Genomic DNA, 24,687 nt, shown 5'->3' with positions numbered 1-24,687 from the left:
CCCCCCCCATTTTTTCTCCTGCTACGTCCCTGGCTGTTGTTCCTCAAACTCCTTTGCTGACTTTCCTCATCCTCCCACTGCCTAAACTTTGGAGTATCTGGGCTCAGTCCTTGGACCTTCACACCCACTTCACAGGTGATTTGTGCCACCCACACATTGATAGCTTACGCATTCATGTCTCCAGCCCAGCCTCTCCTCTGAACTCCAGACTCGTATATCCAATATTTCCTCATCTGTAAAATGGGGATAATAATAGCTCAACATCACAGGGTTGTTATGAGGATTAAATGAGTTAAGACATGTGAAGCATTGGAAGCCTGCCTGCCTCCGATTAGTACTACGGCTGGAGCTATGATTATTGTTATCGCTGTCATTATTGCTGCCTGCCAGCTCCACTTGGATATCTAGAATCATCTCAGACATGACTCATCCCTAACCCAAAACTGCTCTATCTTCAGCCTTGCTTATCTCAGTAGATGGCAACCCTCTCCTTCCAGTAGCTCAGACCTCAAACCTTGCAGTCATTCTTGACTTTACTCTTTCTCTCACATCCTGAATCTAATTCATTAGAAAATCCTGTTGTCTCTTCCTTAAATATATCCAGGGTGCAGCCACTGTGGTCTCGGCCAGGGTCATCTCTCACCCGGATAACTGCCTCCACACCGGTCTTCCTGCTTCTATCCTGACTCATTGTACAGTCTGTCCTCAACGTAGCATTCAGAAGGTTCCCTTTGACATATAAGTCAAATCACATCCCTCCACCGTTTGAGATGCTCTATCAACTTGTCTTTTTCAGAGTAAAGCTCCAGGCCTTATAAGTACTTGCAAGGCCCCTGTGTGATCAGCTTCTTCTCCCTCCTTGATCTAATTTCCTTCTACTGCTTCCTTGCTACTCTGCTCCAACCACGTGGGACTTGTTATTCCCAGAACATGCCAAGCACTTTCCTTACTAGATGACTTTGTACTACTGTTACCTTTGCCCGTTAATAGTAAACAAACCATCAAGTTTCTGCAAGATAAAGATGATAATGAGATCATACAAAGGGGTAGGGCTTGGGGCAGTGGGCACAGAGAGAGGAACCCAGAGACCTTGGCAGGGGCCAGATCATGAATGTCCCTGAATGCCTCCTGAGCAGTGGGCAGCCAAGGAAGGTGGTGTGTGCAGGGCAGGGCTGGACTCCCCTCAGGTGCAAAATCTCAGGGGTGCCAAAAAACTCAGTAATCAAAATATGTAATATTTTAACGTAATATTTAAAAGAATCAAAATTAATGCAAAAAAAAATCTACGATGAACAAAATGTCAAACTTGAAAAAAAATTTATTTATTTAGTTTTGGCTGCATCGGGTCTTTGTTGCTGCTTGCGGGTTTTCTCTAGTTGCGGCGAGCGGGGGCTACTCTTTGTTGCGGTGCGCGGGCTTCTCATTACGGTGGCTTCTCTTGTTGCAGAGCCTGGGCGCTAGGCACGCGGGCTTCAGTAGTTGTGGCACGCAGTCTCAGTAGTTGTGGCTCACGGGCTCTAGAGTGCAGGCTCAGTAGTTGTGGTGCACGGGCTTAGTTGCTCCACAGCATGTGGGATCTTCCCGGACCAGGGCTCGAACCCATGTCCCCTGCATTGGCAGGCAGATTCTTAACCACTGTGCCACGGGGGAAGTCCCAAAATGTCAAACTTTGAAGGGAAGACAGGGGCAGGGTGAGGCAGGAGAGGTGAGTCTAAGTGCCTTTCATCCTAGTCCCAGCCGTGGACTCAAAATCCTTCTGGGAGGATGAACTGGACATGGATATCACTGGGAAGGCCCAGGGAGAAAAAGAGGTGCGGAGACCCGGCCCAGGGACTAGACAGGACTTTCCTGGCTTGTAAAATGCGGGTAGCAGGTCTTGTGCCGCAGGAACCCCGGAGGATTAGTGAGATAATGGAGAGAAACCCTGCATTGGTGGTGGTGCAGGTTGGGTTGGGAGGCAGGTAAAGGCCAGAGAGGGGTGGGGCATGGCACAGGGGCAGGGCTGCGTGGGGGAAGGGGCACTCACCGGGCTCACTCAGGTGAGGACGGTCCCGAACCGTCATCCGGCCAGGAAGGGAGGAGTGCAGCGGGTGAAGGAGCTGAGAGGTGGGACCAGGTGATGAGGCCTCGAGCTCGAGCTCGAACCTGGGGCCAGGTCTCAGGGGCAGCGCCAAGGCCGAGAGGCGGGGCCAGGGTCGGAGACGCAGCTGAGGCTCTGAAGGCTGGGTTGGTAGGATGAGGGGGTGGGGCCAGAAGCCGGGGTCGGGACAGGGCCAAGGCTAAGCGTCCGTAGAATCAGAGACCAGGACCAGTGGGATTCCGGCGGGTACCTGCGGTTTCGATGCGTGGTTGCACATTTGCGCCAGCAGCTTCAGAGCCAGGTACAGGTCGCACGGGCCCTCCTCCGCCCCTCCCTGGGGCTGGGGCAATAGGTGCCTGTCCGTGGATGCGGCAGGAGGCAGGCTTCCTGGGCCAGTGTAGAATCCCATTAGCTCAGGAAGAAGCCAGAGCAGGCCTTGGGTAGGCAGCTGAGCATGGATGAACTGCTAGCTTTCCGGGCTGGGCAGCCACAGCTTGCGTCCACCCGCTCCTGCCTCTCTGCAGCCGCTGCCAGAGCCCCTCATCGCCTCCACCCCCAGCCCAGAGCGGGTACAAGGACCAGGAATCCTGGGTTCTCTCCTGGACTGCAGATCATGCCATCCTCCATGCCTCTTTCACGTGGTCTTCCCAGTGCCATCAGTACCGGTTCCTGCCATCCCGGAAGAGGCAGGCAGAGGCTGAGGAGGAAGGGCCTGAGGGATGGAGGGATGAGACCAGATCTCAGTGACTCCTCTTGCTGTGTTTTGCCTTCTTGGGCCTCATCAGTGCCAACCCAAGGCTCACTGGAGACGGAAGAGAAGAGGAGGAGAAGCGCCTGGAGTCCAGCAGGAAAGCTTGGATGAGTTGGGAGGCTGAACTTCCTGGACAAGAGCCCAGGTGTAAGAGGCACACTGCTCCAGCAGCCAGGATCCGGCCTGGAGGGCTGAGACTAGCCTGCTTCAGCATTCTTCTCCCCTTTCTTCTTTTCTCCTTTGTTTCCAGATGTTAGCATCTGCCTCAGGGAGGGGGAAGAGTTTCACAGCCTCCTGATGGGCTGCGTTCATTTTAGTCCCTTCTCTGCTTCCAGGAAAGACTGAATAGGGAGGTGGGGGAAGCAAGATGCATAAAGGTTTTCAGTGTAACTAAAAGAAAGCCGTGAAGGGAGCAGAGAAAACTGGCGAGAAACGTGGGAGCGCGGTGTGTGTGTGTGTGTGTGTGTGTGTGTGTATGTGTGTGTGTGTGTACACACACATGATTTCTGCTGTCAAGTCAACCGAGTTCAAGTGGGGGCTCCGTTGTTTCTTAGCTGTGTCTCACGACCTTCCTCAGCCTAAGGATAATACTGCTACTTACCTTGTAGCTTATCAAGCATTTGGGCACATATAATGACATTATAGTGTCATATAGGATAGTTTTCCTGCCCTAAAAATCCCCCGTGTCCCTCCTATTCATCCTTCTTCCCTCCCTCTGAGCCTTGAGCAACCACTGATGTTTTTACTGTCTTCATAGATTTCACTTTTTTTTTTTTTTGCGGTGCGCGGGCCTCTCACTGTTGTGGCCTCTCCCGTCGCGGAGCACAGGCTCCGGACGCGCAGGCTCAGTGGCCATGGCTCACGGGCCCAGCCACTCCGCGGCATGTGGGATCTTCCCGGACTGGGGCACGAACCCGTGTCCCCTGCATCGGCAGGCGGACTCTCAACCACTGCGCCACCAGGGAAGCCCCATAGATTTCACATTTTTGATGCTACTGTAAATGGTATTCTTTTTAAAATTTCAAATTCCGGTTGTTTATTGCTAGTATATAGAAATACAATTCTTTTTTTTTTTTAATTTATTTATTTATTTATGTTTGGCCGTGTTGGCTCTTCGCTGCTGCGCGCAGGCTTTTCTCTAGTTGCGGCGAGCGGGGGCTACTCTGTTTCGGTGCGTGGGCTTCTCATTGCGGTGGCTTCTCTTGTTGTGGAGCACAGGCTCTAGGTGCACGGGCTTCAGTAGTTGTGGCACGTGAGCTCAGAAGTTGTGGCTCGTGGGCTCTAGAGCGCAGGCTCAGTAGTTGTGGTGCATGGGCTTAGTTGCTCCACGGCATGTGGGATCTTCCAGGGCCAAGGCTTGAACCCATGTCCCCTGCATTGGCAGGCGCATTCTTAACCATTGCGCCTCCAGGGAAGTCCTAGAAATACAATTCTTTAAAGATATTGATCTGACAGCCCACAGCCTTGCTAAATTTGTTTTCATTGTGGTAGCATTTGTGTAGATTCCATTGGATTTTCTACATAGACGATCGCTGCATGAGTTTTTGGACAGAGTTAGCTGAAGTGGAACGGCCTCTGTGGGAACAGTGGGAGAAGTTGTGCATAGCTACTTTTAATGAAATGGTAGGGTGGATCTGGCTAGGAGTGGGGGGCTCAGGGGAAATATTCTCTGGAACCACAGGTCCAGTAGAAGTCCCTCCCGTCTTCCCCTGGCTGCCATTTCTCCATTCCTCCACTTGGTGTGGACGTACAGGAGATGCAGGGGCTCTGGCCACTCTCTGCCCCTTCTCAGTTCTCAGGAGGACTGGAGTGGGACCATCTGCTACTCTGCTGCTTGTGCCCCGATTTCTCTTTCCACCTACGGGGGAAGGAGAAACAGGGTGTGGGAGTGGAGATGGGGGATCCTTTTTAGGTGTTTGTGCTCAGCTGTCCCATTTTATGCCCAAATCTCCCACTGTTTCCAAGAGTCCCAGAGAGGATTCTAGGGGACTCAGCCTATCTGTGAGAACAGGACCAGGAGCCAAAGGAAGCAGGAAGCCTGGATTCTGGCTGTGGCTCCACCAGAGTCCAGCCGAATGACCCCAGGTAAGTCCCTGCTCTCCCCTGGGTCTGGCCTTTTTTTGTTAAATGGGGCTGGATCAAGGATTTGTGAGGGCCTTATAGCTCTGAGTGTAGGGAGGGGAGGGGAGCGGGCAGCGTACCTTCTCTCCACGTCCTGCAGTGTGTTGGGCAGTGACAGCCCCAGAATCTCTGGCAGGAGAACAGGGATGGGGCAGGCAGCCACAAGGACCGCTCCATAGATGAAGAGAGGCAGGGAAGGGTAGAGCTCAGAGGTCATGCCCACCAGTGGGCTCAGAACGTTGCCTATGTTGGCCAAGGTGGTTGTCACACTCGGACCTCTCTGCCTGTGGAGAGGAAGAGCACCTTGGTGAGGCCGGTGAGGCTTGTGGGTGCCCTAACTCTGCCTGCCAACGGTGTTTTCTTTTTTCACATTCCGTACACGGCCAAATGCTTGCACTTACCTTGGCTAAAAGGAAAGTTGAAAGCAAATGGTTTTGGAACCAGGAAGCCTGGGTTCCAGTTCCAGTTTGAACCTGCTGTATAACTGAACATGTCCCCAACCAACCTCTCCCCCAAGCTCCAGATGCTATATCTAGCTTCCTACTTAACACCTTAATTTGGATGTCCAAAGGGCCCCTCAAATTGTATATGGCCAAGAACTTTTCGTTTCTACCTCCAAATCTTTGCTCAGATTTCCCCATCCTGGCACAGGGCACTTCTAACCACTCAGTTGCTCAAGCTCAAGTATCTGTAATTATCCCCGATACCTCCTGTTCCCTTATTTCCCCACATCCAAAATATGAATTTGGTTGGCTCTTCTTCCAGAACACATTCAGAATCAGTTCCTCTTCTCCATCTCTACAACCACTGCCCCCCAGTTCATGTGAAGCCATTTTCACCTCTATTTATTTTTTTAAAGATTTTTTTTTGGATGTGGACCATTTTTAAAAAAAAATTATTTTATTTTTATTTATTTTTGGCTGTGTTGGGTCTTTGTTGCTGGGTATGGGCTTTCTCTAGTTGCGGCGAGCGGGAGCTATTCTTCGTCGCAGTGCGCGGGCTTCTCGTTGCGGTGGCTTCTCTTGTCGCGGAGCAGGGGCTCTAGGCGCGTGGGCTTCAGTAGTCGTGGCTCGTGGGCTCCAGAGCCCAGGTTCAGTAGTTGTAGCGCACAGGCTTAGTTGATCCGCGACACGTATGATCTTCCCAGACCAGGGCTCGAACCCGTGTCCCCTGCGTTGGCAGGTGGATTCTTAACCACTGTGCCGCCAGGGATGCCCGGATGTGGACCCTTTTAAAAGTCTTTTATTGAATTTGTTACAATATTGTTTCTGGTTTATGTTTTGTTTTGTTTTTGGCCACGAGGCATATGGGATCTTAGCTCCCCGATTAGGGATTGAACCCGCACTCCCTGCATTGGAAGGCAAAGTCTTAACCATTGGACTGCCAGGGAAGTCCCCATTTTCACCTCTTGACAGTACTATTGCAGTAGCCTCCTGACTGGTTTTCCCATTTTCACTCTTGGCCCTTCTATCCCCAGCCTATTCTCCATGAGGAAGCCAAAGTGATCTTTAAAACTGTAACTCAGGTATTTTCACCCTCTGCTTAAAAACATCCTGTGATATCTCATCATGCTAGAATAAAATCTGACCTCCTTCTAAATCCCTACATGATTGCTCCTTGCCTACCAAGTTCTTATCTTGTGCCCTATCCCTTTGTTTCCTCATTTATTCCTTAGTGTTTGCCTTTGATCTTTACCAAGGAGACCTACCCTGATCATCTTATCTAAAGCTACCCAGTCACTCTCTTTTTCTACTTTTTTTTTGGATCTCAGAGGCAGAGGGTTGAGTTACTCATAACCCTCAGTTCATGACCCTCACCCTCTATTATCATTTGTCCTTGAAAGGCTCCCTTATTCCTCCCCCCTTAATTGTTTACTCCTTTTATTATCATTACCCACTCTTAATCCCCTCCTTGCCAAAGTCAACCATTCTATTGCGTTTGATGTGCATTTTTTTTTAAAGGTTTATTTATTTATTTATTTAGCTGTGTTGGGTCTTTGCTGCTGCATGTGGGCTTTCTCTAGTTGTGGCGAGCTGGGTCTACTCTTGGTTGCGGTGCACGGGCTTCTCATTGCGGTGGCTTCTCTTGTTGCGGAGCACGGGCTCTAAGCACGTGGGCTTCAGTAGTTGCGGCACACGGGTTCAGTAGTTGTGGTGCACGGGCTTAGTTGCTCCAAGGCATGTGGGATCTTCCCGGACCAGGGCTCAAACCCGTGTCCCCTGCACTGGCAGGCGGATTCTTAATCATTGCTCCACCAGGGAAGTCCCTGCATTTTTTATTTGTATATGTTCTTGTAAAATGTGTATTGTTTTGTGTGCAAATATTTTAACTTACCTAAATGGTAGAGGTAATAGAGCATTCTATTTCTCATTTCACTCAGCACTCTGTTTCCTGACCAGGAATTGAACCTGGAACCTGGCAGTGAAAGCGCCGAGTCCTAACCACTGGACCGCCAGGGAATTCTGCTCTGTCTTTTAAATTTGTCCATTGTGTCCTTCAATAAGCAGAAGTCCTTTTTGATATAATGAAATTGATATAGCTACCATGTTTTTTTCTTCCTCTTCCTCCCTCTCCCTTTCTTTCCCCCTCCTTTCCCCGCTCCCTGCTCCCCTCCATCTCCATCTCCATCTCCATCTGCGTCTGCATCTCCATCTCTATCTGTCTATCTCCAAGCCCTCTCTTCAATTCTGCTTGTCTCTTCTTGCACCAAGAAAGCCATAGACATGCCATGGCTTTGTTGTATGTCTTAATAGATGGTAGAGTGAGACTCTCTTCTTTGCTTTTCTGTTTCAGAATTGACTAGCAATTGTGGTCTTTTTTCTTTCATATAAATTTTAGAGTAAGTTTTTGGAGTTCCTAAAAAATGATCTCATTGAAATTCTGATTAGATTCTGTTGAATTTCTATAAATTTCTAAAAGTTAACTTCAAGAGGATGGACATCTTTATTATGTCATTCTAAACAAGAGTGTGGAATGTCTCTCCACTTACTAAAATAATCTTTGTGATCTTAAAAATGTTTCAGAAATTTTCTCCATGGAAGTCTTGGCTGTCCTCTGTTAATTTCCTGATAATATCTAGCTTTTGGTGTTATTCTGAATGGTGTCTTCATTTTCAAAGATTTTCTATGTTATTTTCTGGATTATTTCTCTAGATTATTGCTATTGACATTTTGGTAATTTGATTTTGTATCCAGCATCCTGCTGAACTCTTTTATTAGTTTTAATTGCTTATTGATTTTATTGGTTTATCTAGGTCAATGATCTTATACTCTCTAAATAATGATGTTTTAAACGCTTGTCTTTTAAATTGCTTATTTCCTTCCCAGTAGAGCTGTGCTGTCCAGGACCCCCAGTACTGTGTTAAACAGTTGATTCTAAGATCAAAGAGAATGCACATGACTTTCTTCATTATGTATAGTGTTTGTTCAGGTGCTCTGCTTAACTCTCTGGGCTCCCAATTTCCCTTAGATGGTTGGCCTAGTTTTCCCTGACTCTTATTCCAGCTCTTTGGTGGACATTTAAAAATACTTTAAGGATATTTAAAAGTACTTTATACTTTTTGGGGGTTATTGTCAATGTTATTTTTTTATTTTAATGGAAATAGAAGTCCTTTTTTTCTAATAGATTTCCAGAAGTTCTTTATAAACGCTGCATACAAATCCCTGTAAATGCCTTCTTTTTCTCTTTTCACCTTGTTTATAGTGAAACAAATGACCAGGATTAAAAAAAAATCCAAAGTAGAAAACTTTATCAATGTGCCTTTTTTGGTTAGCCTTTTTTTCTTTATGTCTTCAGAAATCCTCCCCTCTTCAGCAGAAATTAACTTTTCTTTAAGGTTGAAATATGATTGCATTTTATTTATTTCCCAAATGGGTTAGTAGATGTCCTGGTACTAGTTGTTAAATAGGCCACGTTTTATTCTATCATCTGCAGTGCTTCCTCTGCAAGTTTTCCTACGTGTGGGTCTGTTTTGGAGCTTGCTATTCTTTTCCATTGGACAATTTGTTCTTTCCTGCTCCAGCATCCACTATCTTAATTACTACAATTTTATAATAAGACTTTATAATATGCCTTGATTTCTGGTAGGGCAAGTCCTTCCCCTCTGTCTTTTTAAAAAAAGTACCTTGGTTATACTTGGTCCACAGCACTTTTATATACATTTTAGAATTTGCTTGCTAGTTTCTTGAAAATATCTGTTGGGATTTTTTTTTTTTTTTTTCAGTACGCTGGCCTCTCACTGCTGTGCCCTCTCCCGTTGCGGACCACAGGCTCCGGATGCGCAGGCTCAGCGGCCATGGCTCACGGGCCCAGCCGCTCCGCAGCATGTGGGATCCTCCCGGACCGGGGCACGAACCCGTGTCCCCTGCATCAGCAGGCGGACTCTCAACCACTGCACCACCAGGGAAGTCCTATCTATTGGGATTTTGATCAAAATTGCATTGAATTTATAAATCAATCTTGGAATCACTAACATTTTAATATCATCTTATGTCAATTATGAGTTGATATATTATGAGATTTCCTCTCCATGCACATAATACATTTATTTACATTTTCTTTAATACCTTTTAATATAATTTAAAATTTTTCTTGAAAAAAGTCTAATTTTTAGAAGAGTAGAGAATGCAGTTGATCTTTTGTTTATTGACCTTGTATCTAGCCACCTTGCCAAACTTTACTATTTCTAATAATTTTAGATTTTTATATAGATTTTTAAAATTAATTTTTATTGGAGTGCAGTTGATTTACAATGTTGTGTTAGTTTCTGCTGTACAGCAAAGTGAATCAGTAAAGTTATACCTATATATATATATCCACTCTTTTTTAGATTCTTTTCCCACATAGGTCATTACAGAGTATTGAGTAGAGTTCCCTGTGCTACACAGTAGGTTCTCATTAGTTATCTATTTTATATACAGACAGTTATATCCTCTCTAAATAGTGATAGTTTTGATTTTTCCTTTCCAGTCCTATTTCTGTTATTTGTTATTCTTAACCTAGGCATTGACCACACTCTCCAGGATAATGTTGAATAGAGGAGGAGACAGCAGGCACATTGGTCATATTCCCAAGTTTAAAGAGAATGTTTCTAGGGCTTCCCTGGTGGTGCAGTGGTAAAGAATCCGCCTGCCAATGCAGGGGACACGGGTTCGAGCCTTGCCCCTGGAAGATCCCACATGCCGCGGAGCAACTAAGCCCATGCACCACAACTACTGAGCCCGTGTGCCACAACTACTGAAGCCCACGCACCCTAGAGCCTGTGCTCTGCAACAAGAGAAGCCACTGCAATGAGAAGCCCATGCACCGCAACGAAGAGTAATCCCCGCTCTCCGCAACTAGAGAAAGCCCGCGCGCAGCAATGAAGACCCAACGCAGCCAAAAATAAATAAAATAAATTTTAAAAATACAAAAAAAAAAGAGACAGTGCTTCTAATGTTTCACCATCAAGAAATAATATTTGCTGTGGATTTTTGGTAGATGTTCCATATCAACTTAAATTTCCTTCTATTGTTGTTTTACTAAGACTATTTTTAATGGATGCTAATTTTTATTAAATATTTTTTGTTTTTATTGGGATGATAATCTATTAATATAGAATAATAGATCTATATTAATATATTTTAGTTTTTGTGATATTAATATATTTTCTAAAGTAAAACTACCCTTGCTTTCCTGAGTCAGCTCTCCTTGGTCATAATGTATTATCATTTTTTATACATCACTGGATTCATTTTTCTAATATTTTGTTTAAGATTTTTGTATCTGTTTATGAGTAATATTGGCCTGTAATTTTATTTCACAACTATCCTCTTTTGGTTTCAGGGTCACCTGACCTCACAGAATGTATTTGACATAATTTCCCTTTTTCTCTTTTTTGGGGAAGCGTTTGTATAACATTGGAAGATTTGTTCCTTAAAAGTGTGGTGGAACTCATCTGTATTAATATCTGGGTCTGGTGTTTTCTTTGAGGCAAGATTTTAAAGTTTACTCTTCAGAATTTTTTTTTCTTTTTCTTTTTTTTTTTTTTTTTTTTTGCGGTACGCGGGCCTCTCACTGTTGTGGCCTCTCCCGTCGTGGAGTACAGGCTCCGGACGCGCAGGCTCAGCGGCCATGGCTCACGGGCCCAGCCACTCCATGGCATGTGGGATCTTCCCGTACCGGGGCACGAACCTGTGTCCCCTGCATCGGCAGGTGGACTCTCAATCACTGTGCCACCAGGGAAGCCCCCAGAATTTTTATTTATTCTAGAATCAGTTTTCCTATATTATTTTTTTTAGGAATTTGTCAATTTCATCTAAATTTAAAATTTATCAGGACTTCCCTGGTGGTCCAGTGGTAAAGAAGCCGCTTTCCAATGCAAGGAACGCGGGTTCCATCCTTGGTTGGGGAACTAGAATCCCACATGCCATGGGGCAACTAAGCCCACAGCCTCAACTACTGAGCTAATGCGTCTCAGTGAGGGAGCCCGCATGTTGCAAACTGCAGAGCCCACATGCTCTGGAGCCTGTGTGGCCCAACCAGAGAGAGAAAACCCACACGCCACAACCAGAGAGAAGCCTGAGCCACAACGAGGACCCCGATGCAGCCAAAAAAAAAAAAAAAATTTATCAGTATAGACTGGTTTATAGTTTTTTGCATCTTTAATTACTTAATTAAAAATTTGCATCTTAATTTCTCTAGATCTATAGTTCAGTTTTTTTTAATTCCTAATATTTATTTGTGTCCAGTTTTTTATATTTTAATTATTATTACTAGGTATTTGTCCATTTCACTGATATTTTCAAAGATTGACTTTTTGTTTTGTTGACCCTCTTTTTTATACATTTGTTTTCTATTTAATCTGTTTCTGGTACTATTGTTATTGTGTTTTATAGATAAGATGATTGAGAATTTGGACTAGTTACCTTTTATACCAGAGCCATATTCTTTTTTTTTTTTTGGCCATGCCCTGCGGTTTGTGGGATCTTAGTTCCCCAACCAGGGATTGAACCTGGGCCCCAGCAGTGAAAGCGCTGAGTCCTAACCACTGGACTGCTGGGGAATTCTGAGCCATATTCTTAACCATTGTACTTTTTCTGGTCTTAAAGTCTATTTCGGCTTCTATATCTACCTTTCTTCTGGTTAACATTTGTCTAGTATAACCTTTTCTATTTCTCCACATTTAAGATTTTCATGGTCTAACATTTTAAATGGGTCTCTTGTAAACTTCATGAACTAGACTTAAATAAAATCAACTTGGACCATCTCTGCCTTTTAACTGGTCGGTTTAATCTATTTATATCTATTGTTGTGACATATATTTTGAGTTATTGATACCATCTTACTTTTTGTCTTTAATTTGTTCTAATTTCTGTATGTTTTTGTTCTCCTTTGTTGCCTTAAAAAATAATTGATTGACCTTTGTGTCCTTTCTGGCTGGAAACCTTTTGGCTCTAGGACCTCATTGTTCCATTCCAGGACTCCTCCCCAACCCCCCTAGGAGAAAACAATGTTTTTACCTTGCAATAGGTCCTCTTCCCCTCCTTCCAATTCCCTGCCCTAAGGGACCTGCTTTTGATAGGCGCATACTTTGATTAGTTGTTTGCACTGGGAGAGGGTGTTTTGGAGAGACCCCTCCTCATGGGGAGGCTTAAGTAACAATTGATGAATTATAAGCATTCATTAATGCCAAGAGTTTTGCTTTGCTGAGTGATGTATGCAGATATACAGCCAGAGATGAATTCCTAGGAGAAGATTTTAGCAGTTATGTGGAGGAAGTATCAGGAGAGAGAAAGAGAAGAATAAGTGACTGTTAGCCAAGAATGGATTTGAGGGACAACAGAAATGCCTATTAAGTGTTTTGGCTGTGTGGTATGTGATATAAGCATCTCTTCCATCCCCCAAGGAGTCTTCATAAAATCAACAATGTTTAGTGACACTTTTTAGGGCATTTTTCTCCTTAGAGATGTGCCGAAGTTCAGTGTCCTGTCTCAAGGTTGGTAAAGAGCACAGTGAGAAGCTGTCCATAGAAGACAATCTTATATGAGCTACACTGAAATTAATTAAGAATTAAACAATATTATTGGCACCAGAATAGACAGACAAGTCCATGGAACTGAATAGTCCACAAACAGTATAAGATAAGGGTGCCAGCCAGGAAAGTTTGGGTTACTCCTAGTGGGGGAAGGTAGTGGGTGTTCTAGGTGTTCTAGGAGATGCTATGCCCATCTGTGACTTATTTTGAACCCTCTACCCTACCCTGAGGTCCCACACACCTGGAGTAGTTGAGGATGACAAAGAGGGGCAGAGAGACCAACAGCTGCAGGTGGCACCAGTGGGGCACAGCATAAGCCATGCCAGCCAGGAAGAGCTGGCCTACAGTGGGGACAAATCCAAATAAGAGGCCCAGACCTGGCCGGGCACGGATGGGCAGCCACTCCAGATCTGGGGAGAAGAGCACAGCTTAGGTTGAAGTCAGGGCTGTGTGAGTACATGTGTATTTGGGGGTGGTTGTCACTTCCAGAGGGAGGATGATCCTCACTTTGGAGTAGAAGGGCTCTTCTCTTGAGCTCAGTCCTACTCTGCACCCCTAGGTCCCTCACAGGGTAAAGCAAGGGTGGTTTGATCTCTGGTTAGGTTCCGTGTGTGTGGAGACAGGAATGGGCTAGAAGACTCTGAATTCCCAGGCATACTTCTGTTCAGTGTCCCCAACCCCAACATTCATGTTTCCTCACTTCTCCCAAACCTCTTTTGAATGGCCTACAGCCACTCCCTCTGCACCTCCTTCAACTCATTTTAATTCAGCAGTTATTTAGAGGTGACGACTCTGTGCCATGCCCTTTGCTTGACCTGGGAAATAGAGATGAATGAGCCTTACCCTCAGGCCATTCTGCACCACTGTCGTTTCTTCCAATGGGTCACTCTCTGGCCTCTGGGCCTTGTATATTCTTTTTAAAAATAATTAATTAATTTATTTGGCCGCTCTGCTTGGCTTGTGGGATCTTAGTTCCCTGACCAGGGATCAAACCCAGGCCCCCTGCAATGGAAGCTTGGACTCCTAACCACTGGAATGCCAGGGAATTCCCTATTCTTTTTGTCTAGAACTCTGCCCCAGAACCTTACTCCTTTCTTTCTGTCTCACTTTTCGTTCAGTTCTGAGCTTAGCTGTCACCTCTTCTGGGGAGAGTTCCTGGTTCCCCAAGTCCTGATTGAACACTCCACTTCTGAACTCCCACATCACCCAGGATGGCCCTGATCCTAGCCTTTAGCAAACCAATTTGTAACTGCTTGGCACTCTCTCCAGTCAACTATTAACTCTTTGAGGCCATGGGTAGTGTCCTCTTGTTCACTTGTGTACTCCCAGTGCAGGATGTTACACAAATTAAACGCCTTTCAAGACTGTATTGAACGGGCTTCCCTGGTGGCGCAGTGGTTGAGAGTCCGCCTGCCGATGCAGGGGACGTGGGTTCGTGCCCCGGTCCGGGAGGATCCCACATGCCGCGGAGCGGCTGGGCCCGTGAGCCATGGCCGCTGAACCTGCGCGTCCGGAGCCTGTGCTCCGCAACGGGAAAAGCCACAACAGTGAGAGGCCCGCATACCGCAAAAAAAAAAAAAAAAAAAACTGTATTGAATAAAGAAATGTTGAATTAAAGACTCCCTGTGTGACTGGCTTCTCTAAGCAACCCCACTCCAATCTCTGAGCCTTTATTTAGTTTATCCTTACAATGATCCCTAAATATCTAGGATGAATTCCAGCCCCCAATAATCAGAGCTACCAAAGAGGTCATGATCTTATCTTTTTTTTCTGCCCGGGGCACTGCCTACTCCAGGAGAGGCCCAGATAGGTCAGGATCGGCTGGAACAGGTAGACTCCACTTTGTACTCAGGGAAGGAACTGAGGTTTAAATTTGTCAGGTCTGCTGGTTCACTGGATCCCTGTGATTGAGGAGTCCCCACGAGCCTGGCCCTCCCGGGTTCCCTCTCACTCAAAGTCATGGAAGTGCTGCTGGCGCCCGACAGCCATGCCTGAGAGGAAATGGAAAGCGCAGTAGGTTGGGAAGTTGAGTGCGAAGGCAGCACAGGTCCCGGAGACTGCTAACTGCAGGTAGCTCCAGATCAGCACCTTCTGACAGCCCAGCCTGTGAAAGGAGGGGAAACCTGGGTCTGGAGAGCACATTGCTTGCTCCCCTGCCCCATGTCCCTGGCTGTCTCATCCTTGGTTCCCTGGGCAATCTAACAGCTGCTTGTAAGGCTGCCCACCTGTGCCCATCAGGTAGATGCTGAGATGGGAGATAGGGAATAATTGGGTGAGGGCTGGCATCTAGGGGACCTGGTGTTGGGAGGATCCTCGGGTTGCTGCTGTCCAGGGTCCTGACGCATCCAAGCATACCTCTGTGGAGAGAGCCACGCGCCTTCATCAGTATCATAGAGGGTGTGTTGAAAACAATCCACATACCAGAGCCCCACTTAAGGCCTGTTGGATATCTGGAAGGTAAGCTAGAAACCTGAATTTTTTTTTTTTTGCGGTACGTGGGCCTCTCACTGTTGTGGCCTCTCCCGTCGCGGAGCACAGGCTCCGGACGCGCAGGCTCAGCGGCCATGGCTCACGGGCCCAGCCGCTCCGCGGCATGTGGGATCTTCCCGGACCGGGGCACGAACCCGTATCGCCTGCATCGGCAGGCCGACTCTCAACCACTGCGCCACCGGGGAAGCCCTAGAAACCTGATTTTTAACAAGCTCCCAAGGTTTGGGAACTACTGCTCTGGGGTGTGGTTGATTGTTTGAAAGTTGGTCGATGGTGACTCCGGTTAGGAGACAGCCTTTTGTGAGTTTTTTAAAAAACATTGAGGTATAATCAACATACAACAGTATAATAGTTTTAGGTATATAGCATAATGATTCTATATTTGTATATATTGTGAAATGATCACCACAGTAAGTCTACTTAAAATACACCACCATATGTAGTTACAACAATTTGTGTGTGTGTGTGTGTGTTGAGAACACTTAAGATCTACTCTCTCAGCGACTTTCAAACACGCAATACAGTAATAGTCACCACGCTGTACATTATATTCCCATGACTTATTTAGCTTATAACTGGAATTTGGACTTTTTGACCCCTTTCATTCATTTTGCCCACCCCTTACTCCCTGTCTCTAGCAACTACCTATCTGTTCTCTGTATCTATGAGCTTGGTTTATGTGATTTTTATTTCTGGGAAACCTATGCAAGCCTTATAATTTTGCAAAATGCATATGATTGTGGCTTGTATTTTATGAATAATAAAGCCGATTGTGTCTGCTGAAATGTCTGCTGTGACGTTTATAATATTTTTAGATATTATTCTTTAGAAAATTGCCTCCTGTTATTCATCCCATGATCTTTTTATGGTCTTGGAAGATAGTCAAGGTTAGGGTATTAACACTGAGTTGCAGCTATTAATTTAACCCTCACCATAACCCCTATTTTATAGATGGAAAAACCAAGTCTAAGAGAGTTTGTATAACCTCCTCATGGGCACACAGTTGTGGCTGATCTGAGACTTGTCTCTAGCTGTTATTGGTTCCTAGGTCTTTGTTTCTGTGACACCCACATGTCACATACAAGGCAGAGTGGTGGGAGGTGACTTCTTCAGGATGTCGGAAAATCCGGATTCTTGTCCTGCTTTGACCACTTATTAGCTGTGTGACTGTACTTTTTAAAAAAGTAAACATTAACTATTTACGTTATACAATTATAAAGGTAATGAATTATCATTAAAGTTCAAATAATATAGTAATGAAAAGTGAAAAGTTCTCTTCTTTTCAATTCCACTCCTCAGAATTAACGACATCATTTTCTTGGGTTCCTTCTAGGCAGTTTGGGCAAGTTATCCAACATCCCTGAACCTAAGTGTCCTCATTGGTAAAATGCAGTTAATGGTACCATTCATGCTGGCTTCACAAGGTATCGTGAGGAGGAATTGAAATGAGGCAAGACCTGGAAAGTGCTGTTGGACGGTTGTGTGATTCCTACAGACTTTCCAGACGTGGTCAGGCTTGGGTGGATCCGTCCTGTGTCCCTCTCTGGATTCTCAGGGATGCCAGTCTCCCCTCTGTGTCCAGCCTAGAGGGCTTATGCCTTTGCTCCTTGATCCAGCTTTGTTCACCACTGACCTGTCTGCCATGATCCGCAACGTCAAGCTTCCGACCAGTACTCCTGCCATGACGATGGACTGACTCAGCTGTGGCAAGGTCTTGTGTGTGCACAAGAGGTCCCACTGTGAGGAAGGAAGAACTGGGGTCAAGGAGAGTTGGGCCGGCCCCACAGCAGCCCATTCCCTCTCTCCTGGTGGGCTGAGGGTCTTGGATTAGGACAGGCACATAAGGAGGGCTTGCCTCCCTAAGTCACACAATCTTTCTCATCATCTTCTCCTGGTGAGAATGATTCAAGTTATTTCAAAACATGTCAGAGGTATCTTTTGGGATGACAGCTCAGACTACTCGCCCTTTTCTGAACACTAACCCCTCACCCTCTTTCAGGGCTCTTTAACCTGTCCCTCCCCGGGTGCAGCTGAAGAAAACTGACCCTGGAGCTGGACAGAGCTAATTAGTTTTTTGTTTTTTTTTTAAAATATTTATTTATTTAGTTGTGCCGGGTCTTAGTTGAGGTGTGTGGGATCTAGTTCCCTGACCAGGGATTGAACCCGGGGCCCCCAGCATTGGGAACACTGCGCCTTAGCCACAGGACCACCAGGGAAGTCCCCAGGTTCGTTTTCTTACAAATTTGGAAAAGCGACTCAGAGAAGCAAGCTTGGTAAGGACACCCAAAGTTGGGGTGGGAGGACCAAGTTTGGAATGACGCGGAAGGGGAGCTGAGAAATCATGAGACAGAGAGAGAGTGGGAAAGGGAGAAGGAGAGGGAGAGGGAGAAAAAGATGAGGGAGGGGGAGAAGGAGGGAGGGGGGAAGGGGAGGGAAGGAGGGGCATAGGGGAAAAGAATGCAGTAATTTAGTCAGAGGGAAGTGGAGGTGAGATCTTAGTGCCCGAGAGGTGAAGATAGAGAGTTCAGCTCTTCTGGTTTTCCTCAACCACCTAATCCCAGTCTTTCATAAGCCTGGGTTCAAGTTCTTGACCTTGGGTTCTGGGAAATACCTTTGCATCCTTCCATTAACTTTCCATAAGCAAATTTGAGAGAGGTGTAGTTATTTGCAATCCTGAATAAGTGGCAATTGGATACCTCAACTAATAGTTTAAATTCTGTTGCTCTTTTTAATGAATATAAGAAAAAAAATTCTCCTTTTAAAAGGACTTCCTTTCTAGGTGGAGTAAAACAGCTCCACAGCCTGCAGGAAAATCATACTGAAATCAAAAGTCACACTGACGGATGTGACTTGAAGGATGTGACTTAAATCAAAATGACAACTAGGTGTGGTATTTCCTTTACATAAAAGCGAATTTTTGTATACTTTTGAGTGGATTTTAAAACTCATTTCTTTTGTTAACAGAAGAAAAAGGAAAGGGGGCAGGGATGACCAGGACGTTTAGGGAATGCTCCCTAAGATGTGTTAATATATATCCAAATGAATTCATCCTTCAAGTGGAATTACTTGATAATCTTGATTTGATTGGAGAGAAATCCTTATCTGTGAATTTAATTATTACAGGCAGACTTTTAATACCCTGTGCACATGCCATATGATGTAAAATTTGGGTGGTTGGCATTTGAACACTTTCTCCGAAGAGCAATGGACTTTATTGCTTCTTTATTCAAATAACTGCTATTCTGTAGTTCTCTGTGTTATCTGATATAATTTTTATTTTAAAAAGGTTTTGGGGCTGTGTCAGACTGGGAATTCATTTTTAACAGTACTTTAATGGAAACTTGTGAATGAAATACTACCGTGGAGATGCATATGGGACACACTGTAGCGTGGAGTTAGGGATATGATAGACCAGAACTGAGGAAGGGAAAGATGAGAAGCAAGAGGTGTAGGAAAGAGGTAAGAGGTCAGAGGAGCGCTGGAGGAGGGACGGACTGGGAGTGTGGGATTGGCAGATGCAAACCATTGTATAGAGGACAGATGAACAACAAGGTCCTACTGTGTAGCACAGGGAACGATATTCAATAACCTGTGATAAACCATCATGGAAAAGAATATGAAACGGAATATACACATGTGTAACTGAATCACTCTGTCGTACAGCAGAAGTTAACACAACATTGTATATCAACTATACATCAATAAAATTTAAAAAAATAGGTGTATCGATTTTAGAGAAAATGGAAAAATAAGGATTTGTTAAAAAAAAAAAAAAGAACCAAGGCGTGCAAAGAGAACAAAATCTGTATGCAGTCTGGTGATGAAATCTGGGTGTAGTCCAGAATAGAAATTGATAAATGAGTATACAATATGTACTCAGAAAGAATTTTTCTGCCTCTGTTCTGCCCTAAGGAGCTTGTCATCTGTAAAAGCAACAGTTGGATGGGGCTTACATCACCTTAGGTTTAGCACTGGCTTTTACTATATATATTCTCTTCATGTGCACCTGAGACTTGAGGATCGTATATTTGTGTGCTCCTGGGCCTCATGTATATAGAATTACTTTCTCAGTAACAGGAACCAAAGTCTAGGAATAGGCGGTGGTGGATTTGAAGGAGACTCAGAGAACTGCTGCCTAGGAAAGCTCTGCACTGCTAACTTGATAAAGGCTGTGATAAACGACAGATGCTGTGAGACTGGCCTCAGGGGAAAGAAAAAGAGAAGAAGAGAAAACGAATGACAGTGGCACCAGGAATTAGAGCAGTGAAATGGTAACTGTCGTTCATCTGCAGGACAGAAGTGAACGGGAGACTCAGGCCGGTCATTCATAACAACTCATGCCCTCCCTGCCCTATAGTCATTGGACCCAGGGGTGGGCACCTGACCCAGGCCAGCAAATAAGTCTTTCCTAGAATTTTTCAAAGTTGAAGCGGAGAGACAGTTATTAGGAGTGAGCCCAGAATGGTCAATGGCCACATTGTGAAGGATCCGTGGCAGAGTCACATGCCCAGCATGCGAAGGAAAGTAAAGATGAGAGCCAGCAAGGGTCCTGCTCGCATGGCCCTGGTTCCCACAGCTCCTAGAGCAAGCCCTGCCTCTGCTCATCTCGTGGTTTGGTTATGGGAGCCTTTATACCCTCTCTTCATGCTCAGATTAGCTTGAGTTGAATGGCAGCCACTTGCAAACAAGAGTCTTGACTAATATAGTTCAGATAGAAGCTGCTGGTTATTACTAAGGATACCTTAATTCAGAAGAAAAGAAGAAGAGCTCAGACAGAGTTTTTATTGGAACCCAGAGGTAGCATCTTTTTCTTATTATATGTATTTATTTTTTGCTTTGCATTTAGAGTGCAGAAGCATCCCTTTGGGATACTGGGCCATTTGGGAGTTCTTTCCAAGAGGCAGACTGAGACTTATCTTTCTCAGGTGACCCGTGCCATTGTGCCTACCAGATACAGCCATGTGGCCTGGGTGGAGTATCTTCACTGTGACTAAGCTTCTTGCTTATGCAACCCCTGATAACTTGTGAGCCGTTTCGTTTGCTTCACAACTCAGAAGGCCCAGCTTCACGTTAGGTTATGCATGTAAGCTGCCTATTATCCTAATGAAATGCTCTCCGGTGCAGCCTTTGGCATTATTGGCCCAAGGAAGAAGTATCCCGGTTGTGTTTATGAAATAGGCCTTTCAGTGCCCTATGTCCGTGTGTGGTGGTGGAGAATGGTCCCATTCACAGTGCCTGTTGGAAGAGGATTGGATTATTCTTGGCATCTCCCCACAACTCAGGAAAATTGTGTGCATCTGGCTTTGTCAGTCATTGAAACCAAAAATGATGAGATTACTACCAAGCCTCCATCTAGAAGGAGAGCTAAGGTGCACATGTACCCAGATTCTTTGTTCCAGAGGGCAAGAAATTTGAGCTTCGGATCAAACTGCCTGCTGTTTTGAACAGAAGAACAGCAGCCAGGTTGATAGTTCCCGGAGTATTGTCAGACTTGGAGAGCAGAGCGTAGAGTTTTAAGAAGGGAAATGGAAAAGCAGAATTGGAAGCCACACGTGAAGGTGGGTGGAGGGGAATGTCTCAGGATTTGGGTTGAGGCTGGAGAATAATGAAGAAGGTTCTTCCCCAGCTCTGCAGGGAGGGGATGGCTTGTGATGCCTGCATGCCCAGAGGGAGGACTAGCCATCCTTTGTCACCTTCTGCTTCGGCAGCTTGGGTCTGTCTAGTGGGAAGTATGGCTTAACTTTTATCACTTTCAGACAGATGCTGCATCAGGCGAGTTTGGGGGCCCTGCTCAACCACAGCCTCTTCTCAAGACATCTTTTCTGCAGAGCCCTGACTAAAGGACAAGGGGCCACGTAATCCCACTATATTGTCCGTTGGCACGGTGATTAGATGAAGCGTGGACACCTGAGCCGGTTGCTGGGCTGGGGATGGGGCTGCTCACCAGTGTATTGAGCTGAGCCAATTGAAGCCTTTTCTGAATTAAGATTCACAGAAATGTTCTGGTTGGTGGTAGGCCCTAAATCTGAGGGGTAACGGATCAGAGCTGGGACCAGTGGCTGTCTTGCAAATGGGCACACAGACGAAATGGGGTGAGGAGAGAGTTACAGAGTAAGTGTATAAGGATGTCTCTGGTGCTCCAATCCCTGGTTCCAGTTTCCATGAGGCCTGGACACACTTTGCTTCCTGCCCTTGCATTCCCTGAAATCCCTTTTCTCGTGAGCTGACTTGAGAGAGCTTCTCTTCCTTGCAACCAAAAGATCATTGACAAGAACAGATGTTAAGAGCACGAGCCATGTGACAGCTACAAAGTGCAGAATTCAGCCGGATGAACCACTTAGCAGGCCAGGGAGACTCTACAGTCGACTGTGTGTGTGTTTCGGGGGAGGGGTGTTAAATCACTAGAGATGAAAGGACCCTCCCATAACCCTGTTCTCTTTCCCGTCTTAGTTCCTTGGCTGCTCTCCATCTCCTGGCCCCAGCTGCCGAGAGCTATTTCTAGATGAAGTCAGGAAATTGTTTTTGTCTCTAGGACTCTGAGCCCAGAATCCCCTGCTCAGGAACACCCTCCTTGCCCTCCACTATCTGCATGCCTCCTTTCTAGCTTCCTCTGAACCACCGCCCCACCTCCCTACCCTGTGGAATTGCAACCTCTCAGGGAAACCAAAGTAGAATATCAAACTCCAGTAATAGTATCTCTCTCTCTGGTGGAGGTGGAGGGGCAGGGAGCAGCTTTCTGCAAGGAGTTCCATAACCTCCTCTACCAGGAAGACCTCAACTCCAACCCATGTTCTCTTACCTGCATTTAGGCAGAGCTCTTCATAGCTCCAGGGTCTTCAGACAAACTCAGGTCAGGTTCACACAGTCTGTGTGCGTGTGTGTGTGTGTGGGGGATGGTAAGATGGGGACACAGGGGTTGGAAGGAGGAGGTCCAGGTCTCCTCACGTCAGTCACGATGGTAGAAGGGAAGGTGCTATTGTCATAGATCCAGCCGTGGGTGCAGGGCTCTGTGGCCCCCGTGCCGTTGATCTCTGTGCCATTGGGAAAGGATGGTCCCTGCTGAGGGGGAGGTGAAGAGGAGGCAGACCTTGGGCCGCCCCTGCCCGTCCCGGGGCAGCCAGGCGTCCAGCTCCTCGTCCTTGCTGAGGTTGGTGTCGGCAGGTGAGCGGCAGGGGTGGGTGGGGATGGCAGTGGTGAACTTCTGCAGGGTGTTGTGCAAAACCGTTAGGAGCAGGGTCACCATCGACAGAGTGGTCTGGATCTGCTGGAAGCGGCCCATGCGCCCCAGCCTGCAGCAGGAAGTCATTGAAAGCCATGGGGCGGGATCTCGCAGGGGCACTGGAGCTGAGGGCTCTCCCTCCCACACCTGTTTCCTGTCTTTCGGTGCAGGGGGAGGAGACAGACTGCACTTTGCCTCCTCAGCTCATCAGTTCCTGGGTCTGCTGTGGCCCTAAGTCACCTGAGCTAAAGACTAGTGTTTATAACTTTTTTCGAGGCACCAAGTTAAACTGTGACTTGAAAGTAAGACGTTCAAGTATTAAGACTCAACGGGTCAGTGATTTGTTCAAGGGGATCTAAAGGGCAGGTAAAGTTGGATGGGGTGGAAGAAACCACCTTCTTGTGAAGGAGGGATATGCGTGACGCCCCAAAGTTTGGTGGTATGACTCTCCCCACCCCAGGCCAGAGCAAGCGACCTCCTTCTTGGAGGAGATAGGAAAGAGCAGAGGGAGGCCCAGGCTGGTTTGAGCACAAAGCCCCAGCTGAATTCCCTTTTCTCAAGGCCACTTGGGCCACATGGAGTTGGGTAAAAGCTCTGAAGAGCTCACATAGAAATGCCATTGTGCTGTGGTTGTCAGCACCCCCCAACCTGTGAGCACTGCCTCTGTGTTAATCCCAGAACCTGGGCCTTCAGCTAAGCCACAGCTTAACCTCCACTCAAAGAGTGAAGACTGGGAATTCTCTGGTGGTCCAGTGGTTCGGACTCGGCACTTTCACTGTCGGGGGCCAGGTTCAATCCCTGGTGTGGGGAACTAAGATCCAACAAGCATGACATGCGGCCAAAAAATATATATATATATAATAAAATGCTTCAATTTGGGGGGCTCATTTCAACAAGTTTTGACAAATTTATACACCCATGTAACCACTATATAGAACATTTTTATCACCTCCAAATTTCCCGGTACCATACTCCAGATAGCTCTACCTAGTCTTAGGCAATAGATTTGTCTTTTCTAGAATTTCAAATGAAACTGGCTTCTTTTATTTTTTTTTTTTTTATTTTTTATTTTTTGCGGTACGCGGGCCTCTCATTGCCGTGGCCTCTCCCGTTGCGGAGCGCAGGCTCCGGACGCGCAGGCTCAGCGGCCATGGCTTACGGGCCCAGCTGCTCCGCGGCATGTGGGATCCTCCCGGACCGGGGCACGAACCCGTGTGCCCTGCATCGGCAGGCGGACTCTCAACCACTGTGCCACCAGGGAAGTCCGCATCTGGCTTCTTTTATTGAGCCCAATGTTTCTGAGATCCGTCCATGTTGTAGTGTACCAATAGTTCATTCTTTTTAGTGCTGAGTGGTGGTTCAGCATGTGGGCACACCACAATTTGTTTATTCATTCACCTGTTGATGAACATTTGTGTTGTTTCCAGCTTTGGGCTGCTGCAAATAAAGCTGCTTCGATCATTTGTGTACAATGTGTGGACATACGTTTTAATTTCTCTTGGGTAAATGTCTAGAGGTAGAATTGCTGGATCATATGGTAAGTGTATATTTAAGTTCGTCAGAAACTGTCAAATTGTTTTCCAAAGAGTTTCCAAATTATATATTTCCATCTGCAATGTGTGAAAGTTCCAGTTACTTCATGTTCTTTCCAACACTTTGTATGGTCCATCTTTTGAATTTTAGCCATTTTTAGTAGGATGTGTAGTAATATCTCATGGCCTAGTTTGCATTTTCTGCATGACTAATGATGGTGAACTTCTTTTCATTTGCTTATTGGCCATTCCATTTATTTTCTGTGGTAAAACGTATGTTCAGGGACGTCCCTGGTGGCACAGTTGTTGAGAATCCGCCTGCCAATGCAGGGGACATGGGTTTGATTCCTGGTCCAGGAAGATCCCATATGCCACAGAGCAACTAAGCCCGTGCACCACAACTCCTGAGCTTGCACTCTAGAGCCCGTGAGCCACAACTACTGGGCCCGTATGCCACAAGTACTGAAGCCTGCACGCCTA

The 24,687-nt window shown here is 46.1% G+C and overlaps 1 protein-coding gene across 1 annotated transcript in view; it reads right to left on the bottom strand.

Annotated features, from left to right (window-relative positions):
• LOC112401993 (solute carrier family 22 member 6-like) overlaps positions 1-22,772 on the bottom strand; it is a 25,757-nt gene extending 2,985 nt beyond the window's left edge. Inside the window, 11 exon segments of the mRNA XM_024748522.1 lie at positions 2,027-2,222; positions 2,331-2,467; positions 4,658-4,689; positions 5,033-5,195; positions 13,191-13,376; positions 14,918-14,949; positions 14,951-15,070; positions 17,090-17,193; positions 22,402-22,521; positions 22,523-22,744; positions 22,746-22,772. Coding sequence (XP_024604290.1) covers positions 2,027-2,222; positions 2,331-2,467; positions 4,658-4,689; positions 5,033-5,195; positions 13,191-13,376; positions 14,918-14,949; positions 14,951-15,070; positions 17,090-17,193; positions 22,402-22,521; positions 22,523-22,744; positions 22,746-22,772 — 1,339 coding nt within the window.
• Positions 22,773-24,687: the final 1,915 nt, after the last annotated feature.

Source organism: Neophocaena asiaeorientalis, unplaced genomic scaffold (genome assembly GCF_003031525.2).
Source record: "Neophocaena asiaeorientalis asiaeorientalis breed wild unplaced genomic scaffold, Neophocaena_asiaeorientalis_V1.1 scaffold43, whole genome shotgun sequence".
Lineage (NCBI taxonomy): Eukaryota > Metazoa > Chordata > Mammalia > Artiodactyla > Phocoenidae > Neophocaena > Neophocaena asiaeorientalis.
The sequence above is the reverse complement of the archived record's forward strand: the minus strand, read 5'-3'. Positions and strand labels throughout refer to the sequence as shown.